The 23126-nt window shown below is 31.5% G+C and overlaps 1 protein-coding gene across 5 annotated transcripts in view; it reads left to right on the top strand.

The window, feature by feature from the left end:
* The window catches only part of LOC130613201 (E3 ubiquitin-protein ligase rnf213-alpha-like), a 188388-nt gene that overhangs the window by 38908 nt on the left and 126354 nt on the right, over positions 1-23126 (top strand). For 2 of the 5 annotated variants that reach the window (XM_057434530.1, XM_057434529.1), the window contains exons 2-16: positions 10052-10119; positions 11191-11379; positions 11827-12015; positions 12463-12651; positions 13099-13287; positions 13734-13922; positions 14370-14558; positions 15006-15194; positions 15641-15829; positions 16277-16465; positions 16912-17100; positions 17546-17734; positions 18179-18367; positions 18813-19001; positions 19173-19241. In XM_057434530.1, the coding sequence (XP_057290513.1) occupies positions 10052-10119; positions 11191-11379; positions 11827-12015; positions 12463-12651; positions 13099-13287; positions 13734-13922; positions 14370-14558; positions 15006-15194; positions 15641-15829; positions 16277-16465; positions 16912-17100; positions 17546-17734; positions 18179-18367; positions 18813-19001; positions 19173-19241 (2594 nt within the window). The remainder of the gene's footprint in view (positions 1-10051; positions 10120-11190; positions 11380-11826; positions 12016-12462; positions 12652-13098; positions 13288-13733; positions 13923-14369; positions 14559-15005; positions 15195-15640; positions 15830-16276; positions 16466-16911; positions 17101-17545; positions 17735-18178; positions 18368-18812; positions 19002-19172; positions 19242-23126) is intronic. The other 3 variants (XM_057434532.1, XM_057434531.1, XM_057434533.1) reach the window with 3 other exon arrangements.

Below are 23126 nucleotides of genomic sequence, written 5' to 3'. Positions count from 1 at the left end.
AATAAGCTGTCAAGAGTTTCTATTACTTTATCAACACCATTATCTGCATTAAGAGTCTCAATGTTCATTTCAAGAACTGCATCTCTAACTTTACCTTCAAGTGTAAGAAAAATAGCAGCAGCCTGTTTATTTTTATCAACATTTGTAAAAATTTGCCAAATTTTTATCTCCTTTTTCCAGTTTTCATATGAAATGTCCACACTTAACGTTGGCGGGGCCTTGTAATCTTTTCTTGAAGCCATTATTCCTCTGCTACCATTTGTTAAGTAACAATAATGACTTACTTTGATTGTCTCACTTGATTACTCAGCGGTATCACAAACACAACCAGCAGGAACACAACAACACAACTTGATCTGTAACACAACAACACAACTGGATATCAACACAACTGCACAACCACTTGAGGCCCCACTAAGAACATTTACTATTGTTTACAGTCTATATTATGGAGACAACATATTAATATCAACATGTTATGCATTGGTTCTTTTATAGCCTAGTTAACTAAGTTTAATAAAATAAATTTCTCTCATTTGAAAGATAGACGAAAAAGGTAAGACGATTCTCTAAATTGTACACCTTTAAGACGAAAGTTTTTTAAACCACCATTTCATATTCTTATAATACTCTTAAAATCTTTTGTAAGTCTTTTTCGCCGTCGTTGTTATTGTCATCATTTTTGTCGCCATCTTTGTGTTGTTATTATCATTGTCATAGTTGTCATTTTTGTTCTTCAAAACGAAAGTTTGAGTTAAAAATTGGCTTTTTTGAAAAAAGTAAAATAAATCAAAAAGGGGGAATTTGTGGAAAATATTTAAAAAATCTTTTTTACATACATTTTAAAGAACAGCCAATGAGAGTTGGAAACGAAGTAAGTTTTGTAAATGAAGTCACTTTTTTAAAGCCAGGGTGTGTTTCAAAATGTCTCTGTACAAGTTAAAATATTTCAAATTATGTTTACACCATTTGATAGGTATTTAAAAATGCTTTTTAGTGATGTATGAACAAATAAACTTTCATTTTACCATCCCTGAAAAAATCGCAGTTTAAAAAACCATGCTCAAGAGTTATAAATGTTTAGGGAATTAAACTCACACAAAAAAACCATATTTGTAGAGTGCAGTTCTATTGCTGTAGATAAGACAAAATTACAAAATATATATAGTAATAGCTGAAAATATATACAAATACAAAAGTAGAACACATTATATAATATTAAGCATCAAGGTAAAAACATGTGAAGAAAATAGCATAAGCCACAACGTAAAATGTGTAAAAACATAGAGATAGATAGGACTGCCGCAGGGAGGGAGGAGGAACAAAAACTGCTAGAACTGAAAAGGAAAACCATGAGGCAACTGCAGCTAAAATACTAGTAGACTGCTGACCAGAAAGGCAACCTATGTAAGATGGTACACTAACTAGGGCAATAACAACAAATGTAGGAAGGATATTTATGTGTGCATTTAAACACTCGTAAATATATTATTTATGAGTCACCAAAATATGAGCACAAAAAGTCTATTATATTGACACCGGATAGTATTTCTAATTACAATTAAAGATTACACAACCAAGATTTTACATAACAGATTAACATGGAGTGAAGTGGTTCTCCTTTGTCTATAACAAATGTCATAAGGAAATTTTCTTGCCATGCCAACCTTGGTACAAATAGGGTGGCATAAAAAAGCTGTCCTTGAATCAATGCCGAATGCCAATGTGAGTTTACAGGGCTGCCCTATTTATATTGTGTCATGGAATCATGGAATCAACAGCCTGTTTTGTAGCCTTTTAAAGCTAAACCCAGCTTTGAAAGGCTACAAAACAGGCTGTTGATTTTTTAATTTAGTGAATTACACAGAAGTCAAGATAATAACAGTGAAATAAAGCAACAACTAAAATAATCTTAAACATCTCATGAGACATGTGAGGAAATTTCCGTAATTAATTTGACATCAATAATTTATTTCATCTAAGCACTTACCATGCTATTAAAAGTCAAGCCTTCTAATTAAATAACCTTAAAACTTTTTTGAACTATCTTAGAAAAGTAATTATTTATAATTAGGGTGTTCATATAGTCATAAAGTGCATGTAATTTTTTTAAATTGTCTAATTATTACACACCTTCATTCAGAATTTGCGAGGATGGAGAGTAACGTTCATGACGGAGATTTTTGTAGCCCCTTTAATTTGACCAAAGAAGATAGTGACCAGCTGATTTGGTCTGAAAATGTCTTAGCAAATGCACAGGGTTTTAAAAAATCATTTTGTTATATTTTTTTATTTGATCAAAGTCCATTATTTTCTCAAAAATTCTGAATTCTGAAACCAGGGAAGTATAACTAATACAAAGCTATTTTTTATGCTAATTCCTTTACATCCCATAAATACTTTCAAGTTAATAATCCTATTTGTACTCAAGTTATTGCATTGATGATATTCACAAAATCAGGCCATGGGACCCAATAATGACGATAGGACTACTATGATTTTACTAATGGAGTTTTTGATGTTTCAGATAGATGTTGACTGCTTGTCTTATGTGGGAGAGAACTTTTTTCACTAAAAAAGGAATAACAAACCATGAAACCAGGACATTTATTCTGTAATGCTGCATCTAACTTTTGACTCTGGGTCTTGCTAGTTTTTATAAATTGCATTATTGTGGGCTCGTACCAATCTCTCCCATAAATGTTTATAAAAAAATAGCTTACAGAGTGTAAAATCTAGTTATACAAAAATATTTTTTTAGTAATATTACATATATTGTCCTCCATAACAAAAGTTGATCACAAAATGTAAAATTACAAACTTCAATTATTTCTATTTTTTGCCCAAAAATTTCAAATCACACAATTTGCAACACATAAATTGAAGGTTATTCTGTCTATTGCATACTGCCTCTTCCGCAGACGTTTATACAAAAAATACAAAATTAGTTAACTAGGGAGGCGAATAGTTACAGATTTTAATAACGATATGAATAGCCTGTTACCATTTTTGTCAGAAGTTTGTGATGCTGTTTCTTTCATTGTGTTCAGCTTGAAGCGGTGATCAGAGACTTTTGCAAAATTTAGTGGGTATACACACAGATTTCAGGATGTGTCTAATCATTTCCCAACCATTCTTACTTTTTTACAAGTTTCTCACTAACATTTTATCTACCCCAACAATTTTTAAATAAAAGATCACTGAAAGTTTCATAAAAAAGTTTTGACAATCTCTTTCAGTCGCCGACTTGGAGCTGGTTAGTGTACTTGAGAATATAAATGGTGCATACTATGTATGTTTTTCTGTGTATATTTATTAATCTTTATCAGATCTCATTTCCTAAGAAAAAGGTAAGTATAAACACAAGTACTTTAGAAAACCCAGGGATTACTAAAGGACTTATTAAATCATCTACAAAAAATGCAGTTACTTAATGAAGCATTTTTAAAGAAAAGAACTTATTCAAATGAAAAAAAATGAAAGAAAAAAAAAAGAAAAAAAGTATTTCTGAAAAACTTAAAAAGTTAGCAAAACGATTTATTATGCAGATCAAATACCAAAATCAATAGGGATTTCTAAAAAAACCTAGAGCGTAATTAAAAAAATAATTACGCCCTATATTACCAAAGACAACATTGAGAAATTTCAAAGCATCTTATCATTAAAATTGCTAACAATTCAATAATTTTTTTATCAATGTTGAACAAAAGCTAGCTGTCAAAATTCCATCTTGTACAAAAAGCCACAGCTCCTACTTAGATACTTGCAATAATTTAATGAATGAATCTGAACTTATCTGAGAGGAAATGCGGAGTGCTTTCAGATCATTACAACCAAACAAAAGCGCAGGGTCTACATTAGTGTAAATATTGTATAAAGAGTCTATGACATTATTGAACCATGTCTATTTTATGTCTTTAGTCTTGTTTGAAAGTATAAACAGCTTCCAGGCCAACTGAAAAATGCTGATGTGATAACAGTATTTAAATCTAGAAAAACTCCAATGTCACTAATTATAGACCTATTTCAGTATTTTGAAAGGTAAAAACATTGTGGCGTAATTATTTATTCGGGAAATTTTAAGACCAACGCAATTTTATAGAATAATATATTTCGAGTTTTTGTAACTCATCATCAGATTCTTTCTGTATAAAACAAATTAATAATAGTTTAAAAACAGTTTTATTAAAAAATATATGCACACCAACAAGAAGCCCTGCGAACCACAGCTGGAGCAGAAGTCATCAGTTTAATTCGGATGAGAAGAAAATCATTGACAGAGAATCCAGAACAACGACCAGGAAGATTAAAGAAACCATCAACAGTGTAGCACGTAACAAACACATAAACAGCATCTCGTATCAACTTCCTGAGATTTGGTTACCAGCCCTACAGAAGAAGTAGTTACCTACATCTAGGTCCGAAAATGTTAATTACCGTAATTAACTGTAATTATCAGCTCGTTTCTGATTGGTTAATTTTTATGAATTTCGATCCTCTGCAGTTATATAAATACATGCTCAACATCATTTTACTTTGCCCGATGATGGGAGAAGCATCTCCCGAAACGTCGCCTACTAAACTATCATGTTGAAGAAATAATAAACTTTCCACAGTAATATGAACACTGAACAGACAAACCGAAATAATATCTTCAATAAAACTTTTGTATCATCATCATGTTCAGCATACTATATTTGTTAACTGTGCCAAATCCGGCTGAAAATAAAGTGGTTTTAATTTTTGGACTAATTTTGGCCTAAAATGGCATTTAGCTGACAAAAATCAAAATTTTGATGTCACCATTATGTTCAGCATACTTTTTTGTTAACTTTGCCAAATTTCATTGAAAATAAAGTAGTTTTAATTTTTGTACCTATTCTGGCCTAAAATGAGATTTAGGTGACAAAAATCAAAATTATGATTTCACCGTTATGTTCAGCATACTTTTTTTGTTAACTATGCCAAATTTTGTCAAAAATGAAGTATTTTTAATTTTTGGACCAATTTTGGCCTAAAATGACATTTAGGTGACAAAAATCAAAATTATGATTTCACCATTATGTGCAGTATACTTTTTTTGTTAACTTTGCCAAATTTTGTTGAAAACAAATACCAATTTTAGCCTGAAACGTCATTTAGAGGACTTCCCAGTACTTAGGGAGCTTGGGTACGAAGTTTAAATCTGTGACGTTGCAATTGACCTTTTGGGACAGGGTTAGTTAGTTAGTCAGTTATACCATTAATATCCTCCTCTCAGAGGAACGTGAAATCCCAGGGTCGATTTTTTCTCAAAAAATGCTCCAAAAGAAAAAAACGACGGTTTTAAAGAATTTCCTACGCCTTGGGGCGTGGAAATTCAATTATAATAAGCCATGGCTAACATCCCTGAAGACGTCGTTCATTATATTTTAGTAAGTAATGTATGACTTTTATATTTGTCCTTTGTGTTCAAAGTTGGTTTAATTTCACGAATATATAACGATTCCAACACCATTACATAATGAGACGATCTGCTTGATGAAACAAGTATAATAAACGTCATCCATTGTGAGTGCGATGTTGCATGATTTAAAGTGACTACCAACAGGACTTGTTGACCTTATATGCTCTTTTATGCGGGTTAGTAAATTTCAGTATTGCCATCTTTTTCAAAAATTCTTGACGGAATAATGTATAACTGTTTCTACTGCCATCTAGTGCAAAAAAATGTCATGGAATTGATAAGTGAATTATCAGAATCCTTTAATCAAAGGTTGTTTACACTAGGGGTATTCATTGATCTCCCAAAAGCTTTTGATACTGTAATTCATAATATTCTTTTATCTAAACTAAAATCTTCTGTATGCGAGCCAACAATCTTAATGGTTTACATATTACTTGACCAACCGAAAACAATGCATAGCATACGAGGATATAACAACGCCCTATTAACTAATAAAATGTGGTGTTCCACAAGGATCCATTCTCGGACCGTTACTATTTTTGATTTACATAAACGACTTACACAATTCTTCCAAAATTTATTCTCTTTGATGGCGAACCTAATCTTTTTTACTCCCATAATAACATTAAAGATCTCTTAATCAAGAACTTGCGCGCATAAACGAAGCAAATAAACGGAGCAAATACACTCCCACTCAATATAAGTAAAACTGAATATGTATTATTCTATAACTGTTTAAAACTGAGGATATTCCACTCCAACTACCTTTCCTTAAAATAAATGACGTACACATAAAGTAAGAAAAAACAATAAAATTCCTTGGAGTAATTTTAGATGAATCATGAACATGGAATAAACACATACATATTCTTGAGAATAAAACATCTAAAAACGTATATTATATTAGGCCAAATGATAATTAAATCTTCATTGCTTATTTTTCTTTAAAACACAGTTGTTGTCATTATTGTAAACATGTTGGGCAAGTAATGATGTAAATAAATTAAAAAAAATATATAATAAACAGAAGCATGTGTTTGTTGCATAAATTTTGGTTAAGACAGATTGTACCAACACAGAGTAATTTCTTTAAATTAGGGCTTTAAATGTCTATCAATTAAATATACATCAAGTTCTACCGTTTATGTATAAGATGAAGCAAAACGCAACACCAAAATTGTGTACTACTCAATTTAGATACAACACATTTTCAAAAAATAGTTATAAAGTACCAAAAATTTTATTAAAATGTAAATTTTTTTTAGATATACACCCTATAGACTTTGTAGCTTATACTAGTCATTTTTTAGTTAATATAGTTAGAATATTTTTTTACTATATTATATCATTATTCCCACTCTCTTTCTTTTTACTTAAAAAACGGAGCTTGGTGATAAGGCAACTTGCTCTGGCCATGTTTGTAAATATTCAAATAAATCTTAACCTGTAATATTTATATAATGGCGAAAAATATATACCTACTTACCTAAATAAAAAACAAACAAAAAAAAATGGTGCACTAATTTTGTACAAATATTTTCATAGGACACAGAGATAAACAAAAGCTGTAGCAACGTAATATAGTCAGTCAGAGCATCACAGTTCAGATCATTGTCAACTTTTTACTGTTTCAAGAAAACAGTGCAAATGGGCGATGGCTGACAACAATGCAGTGTTTTCGAATTTAATAACGTGACGTAACAGATGTAAACATTAATTTCAGTTTGTTTAGATTTTTGTTATGTTATAATAATGACAACAACACGGAATCACCCCACGCTGTAGTGTTAAAAACAGTAACAACGGAAAAATTACTGTTTACAGTTTATATAAATTCTTCATTAGGAAAAAGGAAATACGCTTTTTTATATAAGAATAGTGTTTTTCGTTTCAGCCTCAATATTCTCAACTTTTTGACAACTATCCTGATTATTCTTAATATATTCTTAGCATGATTATGACCTGAAAATATAAATACCTTAATATAATAGGATAATAAAATAAAGCCTGCATAGTTTGCTATAGCTAATGGCAAATTCTGCTACATGTAAAGAAGTTCAGTTTACTTGATATGCAATAAGTAAACTAAGTAAAGTAGTAAACTTCTAATTAAATTATGTGCAATATCCAAGTTTTCATATTTAGAACAAACAAGCCAGATTGAACATATTTTTAGGATATTCTTAACTGCTAACCTTTTTTTCAGAATATATTCTTATAAAAATATGCATAAAGAAAACATATGTTCTCAAATAGCTATACAATTAAACAATAAATTAAATGTGCATGATTTTTATTTCAAAGCACTTTCTATTTGTGACACAGGTTGTGTATGAGTTTTATTTCAAAAGGATTTATTTTCGAAGGCAAATTAAAGTTAGCAACAGACTTTTTAGAGAGGCACTCTGTATTTGACGAAATAATGACTGACAAATTTTCAAAACATACCCACGCATCAGTAATTACTTGCCATGTTAAAATCGCACATAAGAAGTTTCTAGGACTTATGCAATCACACGCCCAAAAAAGACCCCAATGATATAACAATGAAAAAAAGTAATTGTTTTTCCCAAATTTTAGTGCAGTTGCCTCCTACAGCAATGCATGAACATTAAACTGTTAGCGAAATATAATTTTCAAGTGCATCATTAAAACACCCCGTCATTTATTTAATTAAATTCTGTTTGTTCTGCAATTAATTTTAATATTTATTGCCTATTATTTTATTGCTTTTTTTATTATAAATATACTTTTCTGCAGTAAAAAGAAAAATTAATTTAGGAGGGGTTTAATCCATATATCATCTACTCAGTAACGTAGGAGACCTCTTCCCGAAGGATTATTTGATTCTTTGTTTTATATAATAAAACCCTGGGAATGAAGTTGTAAATACTCATTTGAGCATAATATCGACGACTATAGATCAGTAAATTTTACAAATTTCATTTTATCACTAGCTAAGCTAGTATATCATGTTAAAATATTTTTAAAACAAAAACCAAAATGAATTCGTACAGAGATCAATTTAGGAATTTGGTCACATGCAAACTGGAGTTAGTTTAAAAATTTTTAACTAAGAAAGAGGTCGAAAATGGTGGTCGAGTGAGAAGAAAAATAAATATTTAAAAAGAGCTTTTTGAATATTTACAGCAATATAAACAAAGTGGATATGTCATTGGGAATCTTTCATAAAAATCTTTCCATCAAGTCTAACTTACCACAGGATCCCTTTAAGGGAAAGTTGAGATCTGAAAGTTGAAACAGCTAAAAATTCGTAACACATGTGAATTCATCTCTCTACCAGATACTCTAAACAACATGCTGCTTTTTTTAGCTTCCTCAGTAGGTAGCTAGCTAGCGTTCTCTGGATAAAAGTCTTCTCTTCTTTATAAAAAACTAACAACACCAACTCTTTAAACCGGACAGTTCGTGTTTTTAAAATTTTGTATTCCAATGCGATAGATTTTTTTATAAAAGTAGCAACCTCAGTTCCAGAACATAAAAATGGAAGCTAAAGAAGAAGTAACAAACTTTGAACTTACCTTGTGATTAGTAAACATTGGCATGCTTTGCTTAAAATAACTCTTTAATGATTAATTTGAAGAAAATGAGTACAAAATTTCTCTTTTTGTTGATAACCTACCCCGGATAAAAGGGTATTATGTTTAACCATTATAGCCCCATAAGGCTTTGACATAAACTAAACTCCCATTTTGCAAGAGCAAAATCATGAGCCGTAAAAACGTGATTGATGATTTTTGTGCCGCTCATGCAGAGGCATTAATGTATAAGATAATATCAATGTTTAACCTGTAGAAAAAAGCTTTAGCCTAGCAAAAAAGTAAACAAAAATAAGTTTAGCACATTCATCAAAAAATCTAGTAGGTGTAAAACTTTAATTGTCCATGTCAAAGCTTTTTCCTGCATTGGAAAATAAGGTAAGAAAAGAAAGCTGCCAGAAAAAAATGTAGTTTTAACCTGTTACTTTGGCTGGATGGAGGTAAAAATTTAATGAACCAAATATATAGGCCTAAAATAATAATTATTATAAAATAGCTAGGAAAAAAACCAGATTCCAAATTATAAGGCTTTTTAGCAAAGATTTAAAAGGTCAGAAACAAAAGAATGAGTGCCAATTTTTTTAAGTTAATTAATTTACTTCTGGATGAATTTGGTTTGAATGCATATCCATTATTAATTAGTGATGACAGAAAATTTTTAACATTTGCTATAATTCTCGCAGCATTTTCCTGCAAAGTAATTTGTAAATAAAGATATAAAAAAAAAAATTTATATCTAAAAATCTCTGATTGGAAACATTTGGAATTTTAAAATAAAAAATGTTTTAAAAATTTTTATTAAGACTCCTTAAACAACTTTTTAAGCTGTATAATTTATACCCAGCATCTTCTCACCTTTGGATTTCTTTAATCTGATAGGCAATCATATAAAAAATGGACTGTTATTATTACCCCTTTGCTTAAGTACATAGACATTTTGATGCCTACAAAGTGTGGTCAAAACTTTTAAACATTTTAAAGTTTTGATTTATATTAATGATATCATTAACTTAAATTTTATTAGAATGTATCCTTTGTATTTTAGGTGAAGTGCCAGAGCAAGATGCAGTGTCGCCCATTGCTGATTCAACAACAAATGTTGTAACTAAAGTGGTAATTTTTTACATCTGTTGTACTTGAATTTATTTTCAGCAAGTTTAAATGGACTTGAGTCATTTCAATACATGTATAATATTTCGTTCTTTTTTTGATTATACACCAAGCAGGCTTCGCAGATGAAATTTTTTTGTAGAGTAGCTTATATGAACTTTATTAAATATAGTATCTATTTTTAATGATCGCCCAAAACCTTAAAATACTAATATGTACAACCATAGAAAAGTTAACTACAAGTAAAGAAATAGAGCTTTGTAGAGTTTTGTATGGACTATAAACACTTTCTGAATTAATAATAATGGTTTTACGCATGGAAACTAGGCTCATAAAAAGACCTTTGTCAACCTCTGGTAATGTTTTGAAACTTGTGAAACAATATTAAACAATATTAAAAATGGTGATAATAAATGGGATTGAACTAAAAAGAGCTAAGGACGGCATTTGAATTAAAAAATGTTTTGTCAATATAACCATATTGACAAAACATTTTTTAATTCACTTAAGAAAGAAATCTGTTGTTCAGGGGCTAACCAAATAGTCTGAGTGAAAGTTCAGATCTGGCAGTCCAATGGACTTAAGGCTAAAATACACGATCAGTTTACAGAGGAGGGTGAAACTTAGCAGATAGGTAAAAACAGATATTATATTCTTAAAAGCTTACACATTTTTACCTGTCAGTTGTGACCCAGAAGTTGTTTAAGATAATGGAACTGTTCATCTGTTTGATTTTAAATGGGTGATCTGTTTCCGTGTGGTAAAACTATTGATATGATGCTTTTATTTCCCTAGTTTCGACTTTCTCCCGAAAACATTTGTATAGCATGCTGAACAAAGTTGGATTTTACAGTGTAATTACAATGCAGTTAATGATGTTGAATTTGTATTGTTATAATGGTAGATTTTGATCCATTAACACTCGGATCACTTCTGGAATGTTTGTAATGAACAATTGTTTCTTAGTGTGAAACCTGAGACTTCTTAAGCTTCTTTGTGATGGCAAGAGTTATTTGATATTTTTTCCCGTTGAAAGATTATGTTCTACATTTGGTACTAAAACTTTTATCTTAGAATGAACCTGTTAAGGAAGAATCATCACGAAACCAAAGAAATGAGGTAGTCATATCTGCTACCAGTGCTGATGAAAAGATTGTAAATGCAGACTCATGGCATAAAGATGCTGAACCAGTGAAAACTGAAGAGATGGCTAAAGAAACGGATGCAAAGAAAAGCAGTAGCAAAGACTCTGAATCGGAACAGGTTTGTACTTTTTGTTCTATTAAGCAGTAAAATTTTTATTTGTTTTCAATTTCCTCAGAAGACATGTTCATATGATACAGAATAATTTTAGATTTTACAGTGTAATTACAATGCAATTTAATAATGCTGGATTTTACAATGTCAAAAAATTGTATTGCCATAGAGCTACTTTTATCAATACTCTATTCTGGAATATTTATCACGACCAAAGCTTTCCTTATGTCGAACCTGAGACTACGTAAGCTCCTTTGAGATGGAAAGAGTTATTTGATATTTTTTTCCTGTTGAAAGATTATATCCTGCATTAGGCACTAAAACTTTTATTCTCTTTAAATGGCATGTTCATGTGAACGTATGTTAATACTTTAAAGAAACATATACTTGGTTGTTCGTCATATATATTTTTCTGGTAATATTTCGACCTCCAATACCGAACTTTTATTTTAGGAAGAACCTGTTCAAGAAGAATCATCATTAAAACAAAGAAATGAGGTAATCATATCTGCTATCAGTGCTGATAAGAAGATTGTAAATGAAGACTCATTGCAAAAAGATGCTGAACCAGTGAAAACTGAAGAGATTGCTAAAGAAACGGATGCAAAGAAAAGCAGTAGCAAAGACTCTGAATCGGAACAGGTTTGTACTTTTTGTTCCATTAAGCAGTAAAATTTTTATTTGTTTTCAATTTCCTCAGAAGACATGTTCATAGGATACAGAATAATTTTAGATTTTACAGTGTAATTACAATGCAATTTAATAATGCTGGATTTTACAATGTCAAAAAATTGTATTGCCATAGAGCTACTTTTATCAATACTCTATTCTGGAATATTTATCACGACCAAAGCTTTCCTTATGTCGAACCTGAGACTACGTAAGCTCCTTTGAGATGGAAAGAGTTATTTGATATTTTTTTCCTGTTGAAAGATTATATCCTGCATTAGGCACTAAAACTTTTATTCTCTTTAAATGGCATGTTCATGTGAACGTATGTTAATACTTTAAAGAAACATATACATGGTTGTTCGTCATATATATTTTTCTGGTAATATTTCGACCTCCAATCCCGAACTTTTATTTTAGAAAGAACCTGTTCAAGAAGAATCATCATTAAAACAAAGAAATGAGGTTATCATATCTGCTACCAGTGCTGATGAAAAGATTGTAAATGCAGACTCATGGCATAAAGATGCTGAACCAGTGAAAACTGAAGAGATGGCTAAAGAAACGGATGCAAAGAAAAGCAGTAGCAAAGACTCTGAATCGGAACAGGTTTGTACTTTTTGTTCTATTAAGCAGTAAAATTTTTATTTGTTTTCAATTTCCTCAGAAGACATGTTCATATGATACAGAATAATTTTAGATTTTACAGTGTAATTACAATGCAATTTAATAATGCTGGATTTTACAATGTCGAAAAATTGTATTGCCATAAAGCTACTTTTATCAATACTCTATTCTGGAATATTTATCACGACCAAAGCTTTCCTTATGTCGAACCTGAGACTACGTAAGCTCCTTTGAGATGGAAAGAGTTATTTGATATTTTTTTCCTGTTGAAAGATTATATCCTGCATTAGGCACTAAAACTTTTATTCTCTTTAAATGGCATGTTCATGTGAACGTATGTTAATACTTTAAAGAAACATATACATGGTTGTTCGTCATATATATTTTTCTGGTAATATTTCGACCTCCAATACCGAACTTTTATTTTAGAAAGAACCTGTTCAAGAAGAATCATCATTAAAACAAAGAAATGAGGTAATCATATCTGCTATCAGTGCTGATAAAAAGATTGTAAATGAAGACTCATTGCAAAAAGATGCTGAACCAGTGAAAACTGAAGAGATTGCTAAAGAAACGGATGCAAAGAAAAGCAGTAGCAAAGACTCTGAATCGGAACAGGTTTGTACTTTTTGTTCCATTAAGCAGTAAAATTTTTATTTGTTTTCAATTTCCTCAGAAGACATGTTCATAGGATACAGAATAATTTTAGATTTTACAGTGTAATTACAATGCAATTTAATAATGCTGGATTTTACAATGTCGAAAAATTGTATTGCGATAAAGCTACTTTTATCAACACTCTATTCTGGAGTATTTATCACGACCAAAGCTTTCCTTATGTCGAACCTGAGACTACGTAAGCTCCTTTGAGATGGAAGGAGTTATTTGATATTTTTTCCTGTTGAAAGATTATATCCTGCATTAGGCACTAAATCTTTTATTCTCTTTAAATGGCATGTTCATGTGAACGTATGTTAATACTTTAAAGAAACATATACTTGGTTGTTCGTCATATATATTTTTCTGGTAATATTTCGACCTCCAATACCGAACTTTTATTTTAGGAAGAACCTGTTCAAGAAGAATCATCATTAAAACAAAGAAATGAGGTAATCATATCTGCTATCAGTGCTGATAAGAAGATTGTAAATGAAGACTCATTGCAAAAAGATGCTGAACCAGTGAAAACTGAAGAGATTGCTAAAGAAACGGATGCAAAGAAAAGCAGTAGCAAAGACTCTGAATCGGAACAGGTTTGTACTTTTTGTTCCATTAAGCAGTAAAATTTTTATTTGTTTTCAATTTCCTCAGAAGACATGTTCATAGGATACAGAATAATTTTAGATTTTACGGTGTAATTACAATGCAATTTAATAATGCTGGATTTTACAATGTCAAAAAATTGTATTGCCATAGAGCTACTTTTATCAATACTCTATTCTGGAATATTTATCACGACCAAAGCTTTCCTTATGTCGAACCTGAGACTACGTAAGCTCCTTTGAGATGGAAAGAGTTATTTGATATTTTTTTCCTGTTGAAAGATTATATCCTGCATTAGGCACTAAAACTTTTATTCTCTTTAAATGGCATGTTCATGTGAACGTATGTTAATACTTTAAAGAAACATATACATGGTTGTTCGTCATATATATTTTTCTGGTAATATTTCGACCTCCAATCCCGAACTTTTATTTTAGAAAGAACCTGTTCAAGAAGAATCATCATTAAAACAAAGAAATGAGGTTATCATATCTGCTACCAGTGCTGATGAAAAGATTGTAAATGCAGACTCATGGCATAAAGATGCTGAACCAGTGAAAACTGAAGAGATGGCTAAAGAAACGGATGCAAAGAAAAGCAGTAGCAAAGACTCTGAATCGGAACAGGTTTGTACTTTTTGTTCTATTAAGCAGTAAAATTTTTATTTGTTTTCAATTTCCTCAGAAGACATGTTCATATGATACAGAATAATTTTAGATTTTACAGTGTAATTACAATGCAATTTAATAATGCTGGATTTTACAATGTCGAAAAATTGTATTGCCATAAAGCTACTTTTATCAATACTCTATTCTGGAATATTTATCACGACCAAAGCTTTCCTTATGTCGAACCTGAGACTACGTAAGCTCCTTTGAGATGGAAAGAGTTATTTGATATTTTTTTCCTGTTGAAAGATTATATCCTGCATTAGGCACTAAAACTTTTATTCTCTTTAAATGGCATGTTCATGTGAACGTATGTTAATACTTTAAAGAAACATATACATGGTTGTTCGTCATATATATTTTTCTGGTAATATTTCGACCTCCAATACCGAACTTTTATTTTAGAAAGAACCTGTTCAAGAAGAATCATCATTAAAACAAAGAAATGAGGTAATCATATCTGCTATCAGTGCTGATAAAAAGATTGTAAATGAAGACTCATTGCAAAAAGATGCTGAACCAGTGAAAACTGAAGAGATTGCTAAAGAAACGGATGCAAAGAAAAGCAGTAGCAAAGACTCTGAATCGGAACAGGTTTGTACTTTTTGTTCCATTAAGCAGTAAAATTTTTATTTGTTTTCAATTTCCTCAGAAGACATGTTCATAGGATACAGAATAATTTTAGATTTTACAGTGTAATTACAATGCAATTTAATAATGCTGGATTTTACAATGTCGAAAAATTGTATTGCGATAAAGCTACTTTTATCAACACTCTATTCTGGAGTATTTATCACGACCAAAGCTTTCCTTATGTCGAACCTGAGACTACGTAAGCTCCTTTGAGATGGAAGGAGTTATTTGATATTTTTTCCTGTTGAAAGATTATATCCTGCATTAGGCACTAAATCTTTTATTCTCTTTAAATGGCATGTTCATGTGAACGTATGTTAATACTTTAAAGAAACATATACTTGGTTGTTCGTCATATATATTTTTCTGGTAATATTTCGACCTCCAATACCGAACTTTTATTTTAGGAAGAACCTGTTCAAGAAGAATCATCATTAAAACAAAGAAATGAGGTAATCATATCTGCTATCAGTGCTGATAAGAAGATTGTAAATGAAGACTCATTGCAAAAAGATGCTGAACCAGTGAAAACTGAAGAGATTGCTAAAGAAACGGATGCAAAGAAAAGCAGTAGCAAAGACTCTGAATCGGAACAGGTTTGTACTTTTTGTTCCATTAAGCAGTAAAATTTTTATTTGTTTTCAATTTCCTCAGAAGACATGTTCATAGGATACAGAATAATTTTAGATTTTACGGTGTAATTACAATGCAATTTAATAATGCTGGATTTTACAATGTCAAAAAATTGTATTGCCATAGAGCTACTTTTATCAATACTCTATTCTGGAATATTTATCACGACCAAAGCTTTCCTTATGTCGAACCTGAGACTACGTAAGCTCCTTTGAGATGGAAAGAGTTATTTGATATTTTTTTCCTGTTGAAAGATTATATCCTGCATTAGGCACTAAAACTTTTATTCTCTTTAAATGGCATGTTCATGTGAACGTATGTTAATACTTTAAAGAAACATATACATGGTTGTTCGTCATATATATTTTTCTGGTAATATTTCGACCTCCAATCCCGAACTTTTATTTTAGAAAGAACCTGTTCAAGAAGAATCATCATTAAAACAAAGAAATGAGGTTATCATATCTGCTACCAGTGCTGATGAAAAGATTGTAAATGCAGACTCATGGCATAAAGATGCTGAACCAGTGAAAACTGAAGAGATGGCTAAAGAAACGGATGCAAAGAAAAGCAGTAGCAAAGACTCTGAATCGGAACAGGTTTGTACTTTTTGTTCTATTAAGCAGTAAAATTTTTATTTGTTTTCAATTTCCTCAGAAGACATGTTCATATGATACAGAATAATTTTAGATTTTACAGTGTAATTACAATGCAATTTAATAATGCTGGATTTTACAATGTCGAAAAATTGTATTGCCATAAAGCTACTTTTATCAATACTCTATTCTGGAATATTTATCACGACCAAAGCTTTCCTTATGTCGAACCTGAGACTACGTAAGCTCCTTTGAGATGGAAAGAGTTATTTGATATTTTTTCCTGTTGAAAGATTATATCCTGCATTAGGCACTAAAACTTTTATTCTCTTTAAATGGCATGTTCATGTGAACGTATGTTAATACTTTAAAGAAACATATACATGGTTGTTCGTCATATATATTTTTCTGGTAATATTTCGACCTCCAATACCGAACTTTTATTTTAGAAAGAACCTGTTCAAGAAGAATCATCATTAAAACAAAGAAATGAGGTAATCATATCTGCTATCAGTGCTGATAAAAAGATTGTAAATGAAGACTCATTGCAAAAAGATGCTGAACCAGTGAAAACTGAAGAGATTGCTAAAGAAACGGATGCAAAGATAAGCAGTAGCAAAGACTCTGAATCGGAACAGGTTTGTACTTTTTGTTCCATTAAGCAGTAAAATTTTTATTTGTTTTCAATTTCCTCAGAAGACATGTTCATAGGATACAGAATAATTTTAGATTTTACAGTGTAATTACAATGCAATTTAATAATGCTGGATTTTACAATGTCAAAAAATTGTATTGCTATAAAGCTACTTTTATCAACACTCTATTCTGGAGTATTTATCACGACCAAAGCTTTCCTTATGTCGAACCTGAGACTACGTAAGCTCCTTTGAGATGGAAAGAGTTATTTGATATTTTTCCTGTTGAAAGATTATATCCTGCATTAGGCACTAAAACTTTTATTCTCTTTAAATGGCATGTTCATGTGAACGTATGTTAATACTTTAAAGAAACATATACTTGGTTGTTCGTCATATATATTTTTCTGGTAATATTTCGACATCCAATACTAAACTTTTATTTTAGAAAGAACCTGTTAAAGAAGAATCATCATTAAAACAAAGAAATGAGGTAATCATATCTGCTATCAGTGCTGATAAAAAGATTGTAAATGAAGACTCATTGCAAAAAGATGCTGAACCAGTAAAAACTGAAGAGATTGCTAAAGAAACGGATGCAAAGAAAAGCAGTAGCAAAGACTCTGAATCGGAACAGGTTTGTACTTTTTGTTCCATTAAGCAGTAAAATTTTTATTTGTTTCAATTTCCTCAGAAGACATGTTCATAGGATACAGAAAAGTTTTAGATTTTACAGTGTAATTACAATGCAATTTAATAGTGCTGGATTTTACAATGTCGAAAAATTGTATTGCTATAAAGCTACTTTTATCAACACTCTATTCTGGAGTATTTATCACGACCAAAGCTTTCCTTATGTCGAACCTGAGACTACGTAAGCTCCTTTGAGATGGAAAGAGTTATTTGATATTTTTCCTGTTGAAAGATTATATCCTGCATTAGGCACTAAAACTTTTATTCTCTTTAAATGGCATGTTCATGTGAACGTATGTTAATACTATGAAGAAACATATACTTGGTTGTTCGTCATATATATTTTTCTGGTAATATTTCGACCTCCAATACTAAACTTTTATTTTAGAAAGAACCTGTTCAAGAAGAATCATCATTAAAACAAAGAAATGAGGTAATCATATCTGCTATCAGTGCTGATAAAAAGATTGTAAATGAAGACTCATTGCAAAAAGATGCTGAACCAGTAAAAACTGAAGAGATTGCTAAAGAAACGGATGCAAAGAAAAGCAGTAGCAAAGACTCTGAATCGGAACAGGTTTGTACTTTTTGTTCCATTAAGCAGTAAAATTTTTATTTGTTTCAATTTCCTCAGAAGACATGTTCATAGGATACAGAAAAGTTTTATATTTTACAGTGTAATTACAATGCCATTTAATAGTGCTGGATTTTACAATGTCGAAAAATTGTATTGCTATAAAGCTACTTTTATCAACACTCTATTCTGGAGTATTTATCACGACCAAAGCTTTCCTTATGTCGAACCTGAGACTACGTAGGCTCCTTTGGGATGGAATGAGTTATTTGATATTTTTTCCTGTTGAAAGATTATATCCTGCATTAGGCACTAAAACCTTTATTCTCTTTAAATGACATGTTCATGTGAACGTATGTTAATACTTTAAAGAAACATATACTTGGTTGTTCGGCATATATATTTTTCTGGTAATATTTCGACCTCCAATACCGAACTTTTATTTTAGGAAGAACCTGTTCAAGAAGAATCATCATTAAAACAAAGAAATGAGGTAATCATATCTGCTATCAGTGCTGATAAAAAGATTGTAAATGAAGACTCATTGCAAAAAGATGCTGAACCAATGAAAACTGAAGAGATTGCTAAAGAAACGGATGCAAAGAAAAGCAGTAGCAAAGACTCTGAATCGGAACAGGTTTGTACTTTTTGTTCCATTAAGCAGTAAAATTTTTATTTGTTTTCAATTTCCCCTGAAGACATGTTCATAGGATACCAAATAATGTTAAAAATTTATACTGATATAATGCTAGATTCATTATATTATGCACGCAATATACCAGTGAAATTTAAATGATTTTTGATTTAGCACAATTACCAGGAAACTGAAAAAACTTCTAAAATGGAAGTTGATGCACCACCAAAACAGAAAGAACAGGTATTATTAATAGGAGAATTATAAACAGAAGTATATTTATTATAGCTTAAATGTTGTGAAACTTGTGGCTCTTCCAAAATGGTTGACTGTGTTATTGGGTGATAATGTTGGGTAGTGAAGGGGGATGTTGGAGAAGGCTGTATGCTGTGTTTTGTAAGAGAAGTTATGCTGTATGAAAGTGTGACATGTGTAGTAAAGCAGGAAGATCTAGATTGTTAAAGGAATGATATGGGAATGGTTATGGTAACCCTGGTCTGAGAAGCCTAACGAGTTCAGATAAAAAAGCGATTTGGGTCTAAAGATAGTTGGGGAAAGACTTGGTGGGGGTTATAAGGACAAATTTGCTACAGAGGAATTTGAGTTTAGATCATCTAACACAGTCTAGATCAGACTGAAAGGTCATTAATATACCCTGCACAACCCCTGTTACCATGGAAGTTATGTGAAAAAGATGATGGCGATTGCAAGGAGGATAAAGAGGAGGTGGGTCATGAGGTAGAGGAATATTAGTGGTAATAAAGACAGCCAAAAGTTGATATTTTGCATCTTGGTACAAAAGCAAAGACTTATTAAATTATGGAATTTTATTTACGACAGCAATTGGTAGTTTTTTTGTCAGAAATTTTGGTTGGTTCGGCCATTACTATTCAGATTCAGCATTTTTTATATTCAGGTTTGGCCATTAACATTCAGGTTCAGGATTTTTTATTCAGGTTTTACTGTTTTTTATATACATTACACGTTTTTTTTTTCCAAAAGAAACTCAAGCATTTGAGCCTGGAGTTTCTTAAGATTTCGATAATTTGAGCCTAAAATGTTTCTTAATTTTCCTTATTTGAGCCTGAAAAGTTTCTTGAAAAAACTCCTTCTATTTTGTTTTCCTCCCTTTTTCTGTTTTATGTATATAAATTTCTTAATATTGAAGATTTTCTTAGCCTGCTCAAGTTTCTTAAAAGTTCCTAAAATTTTGATTTTCTGAGCCTAAGGTTTCTTATAGACTGGTTTCTTATATATAAAAAACATGTATACATTCACGTTCAGGATTGTTAGTAAATCTAGTGTAATATCATTTTTTATTTTTCAATATGTCCTTATGCGTTTATTTCTGTTGTTTTTTAAAAAAAAAGGACCTGATCTGGTCCCGATTTTTGATTATTTTGATTTCTCGTGGTCAGGTACAGTCTATGTACAGCAATGCTAGAAGTCGTGTAAGGATTAACGATTCACTTAGTGATGAATTTAGTGTAAATGTTGGTGTACATCCGGGTTCTGTACTTAGTCTTTTGTTGTTTGTTCTAGTCTTAGAAGCGCTGTCGATGGAGTTCAGAACAGGTTGTCCATGGGAGTTATTGAATGCAGACGAGTTGGTTCTCATAGCAGAGTCGATGGAAGAATTGGTTGAAAAGTTTTAGAAGTGGAAGAAAGGACTAGAAGAGAAAGGGCTAAGGGTGAACACAGCAAAGTCTAAAGTCATGATTAGTAGCATTGCAGCCAAGTGTGACCTAGTAGTTTGGAAAGTGGCCTTGTGGAGTTTGCAGGAAAGGGGTTGGTAGTAACTCAATTTTTTGTCAGACTTACAAGCATTGGGTACATAAGAAGTGCAGTAGTATTGGTGGAAGGTTAAGAGCTGACATTCAGTTTGTATGCAAGCGTTGCAAAGGTGAGATTATAGAGAATGAAATATTTCCAGCTTCAATGATGCACAACAGTGGCTCGTTAGAGATAGTTTAGAACTTCTGTTACTGAGGTGATATGTTGGGCAGTGAAGGGGGTATTGGAAGAAGTGTTACTTGCAGGATAGGTTCTGCTTGGAAAAAGTTCAGAGAGTTACTTCCTTTGTTGACTAGCAGAATCTTGTCAATTGAGTTAAAAGGTCGGCTATATTAGGCCTGTGTAAGAAGTGTTATGTTGTACGGTAGTGAGGCATGGGCAGTGAAGCAGGAAGATCTTGACCGTTTAGAAAGGAATGATATGAGAATGGTTAGGTGGATGTAACACCAGTCTGAGAGACAGAAAGAGTTCAGATGAGCTAAGAGAAGCAGGCTAAGTATCCGTAGAATTAAAGATGTTATCCAGATAAGAAGATTGAATTGGCTGGGGCACTTGGAAAGAATGGAAGGGGATAATTGGGTAAGAAAGTGTAGAGACTTGATTGTTCCTTGGGCAAAGCCCAGAGGCAGACCGAGAAAGACTTGGCAGGAGGTTATAAGGACAGACTTGATACAGAGGAAGTTGAGTTTAGATCTAACACAGTCTAGATGATTAATATACCCCGTCCAACCCATGCTAGCATAGAAAACGGACGTTAAGCCGAGAATGATGATGATGATAATGATGATGATAATGATGATGATGATAATGATGATGATAATGATGATGATGAGGCCAGTTGGTAATAATGGTGAACCTAACTGCAGACGGTTTTACAGACGCTCCTGACATTGGTACGCTATAAGGAATGAAAAAAATATCAATTAACACTTGGTTTAGCAGTATTTACTGCTAACAGTTTTATGAGAGATATTTTAACTTGCTTATTTACTTACCATAAGAATCCTTTAAAATATAAATAGGTACATTATACCGCAACAGACTTTTTTTTTCAGTTACACACATTGAGATAGCAAATTGTACATATTTTTAAAAAATACATTCTAATGATTTCAATGCTGCATCACCCTGTTCAATTTTTGCTTGTATCCCAGTATGTCGCATTTCATCCTTAGATGCATCATTGCAGCTTGTTCAATACTTGATAGATAAAACATGATTTTGGAAGATATGGAAATCCAGGTCCTCCTTATGAAGTACGGTGGGATATCACTTAAGTGTCTGAGTTTTGAATTGGTACCAATTGATTTGGCAATACTTCAAAAAGACAAAATTCAGTGTAGCTATCAAAAAAACCTTCAAAGATTTTTATGAAGAACTGCCTAAAAATATGACCTGTATTAATGGCAGCTTGTTGTTTAAAAGCGAGTCTTAATGGAATTTCAGGCTTATAGTCAATGTTTTTGTAATATGACAAGGCTTCTTCCATTATATACTCTACAAAAGTTCTGCTTTCAGCTAAGAAATCTGCATTGTCCAAATTTTCTCTGCTTTTTATTGCTGATCGAGTGGAATTGGTACTGACACCAGGATAAATTAAAGCAAGCATTGCCTCACCCTGATTCTTTTTTGAAGAGGTTGATGTACAGGATTTTTCCAATTTTAGGACACTTTAAATTGATGGTCTTTCTTGACATTGATTGTCAAGACAGAGGTCTCAAAATCTTCATTGTCACTATCATCATCAACAAGGAAATTGATATCTGTAGTCAATCTGACATATAGTTTACCCTGTCCATACGTTAAAATTTCAATCAAATTGATTTGAAATGGCAGGATCACATATTTTACTCCTGTCTCTATAAATTCAGTGTTATGTATACCTACAAAGAGTAATTTTGTCTTGATTGACTCAACAATTGTTTTCCTGATCTTACTCTTTTCATGTTCTAGTTTAAAATTACAAAAGGTTGTTGCATTATTTACTCAGTCTCATCAGATGTTTTTTTAAAACAGTTACTTCAATAGTTTGATTTTTTCCTGGATCCAACTTTATGTTTGTCAAATCTATGTGGATGCGTACTCTTTGATTAATTCGGAATGTTAAAAGAATTTGCATAATTTTGTAACAGTGATTGTGCCTTGAGAATACTTAAGAAACATTTTGTTTTAAAATAAAAAATAGGAACTTTTGGTGCTCTTAGGAACCAAGAAAAATGCCAACCCACTTTATTCTACGATAAAGGTGCTTGGTTTTAGCATGTATGGCTCTCTGCCCTGCATACTCACACTCATATGTTTCTAATTGAGTTAGAAGTTGTGAAATTAGCAGAG

Source organism: Hydractinia symbiolongicarpus, chromosome 10 (genome assembly GCF_029227915.1).
Source record: "Hydractinia symbiolongicarpus strain clone_291-10 chromosome 10, HSymV2.1, whole genome shotgun sequence".
Taxonomy (NCBI): Eukaryota; Metazoa; Cnidaria; class Hydrozoa; order Anthoathecata; family Hydractiniidae; genus Hydractinia; species Hydractinia symbiolongicarpus.
This window is presented reverse-complemented; position numbering and strand designations above follow the sequence as displayed.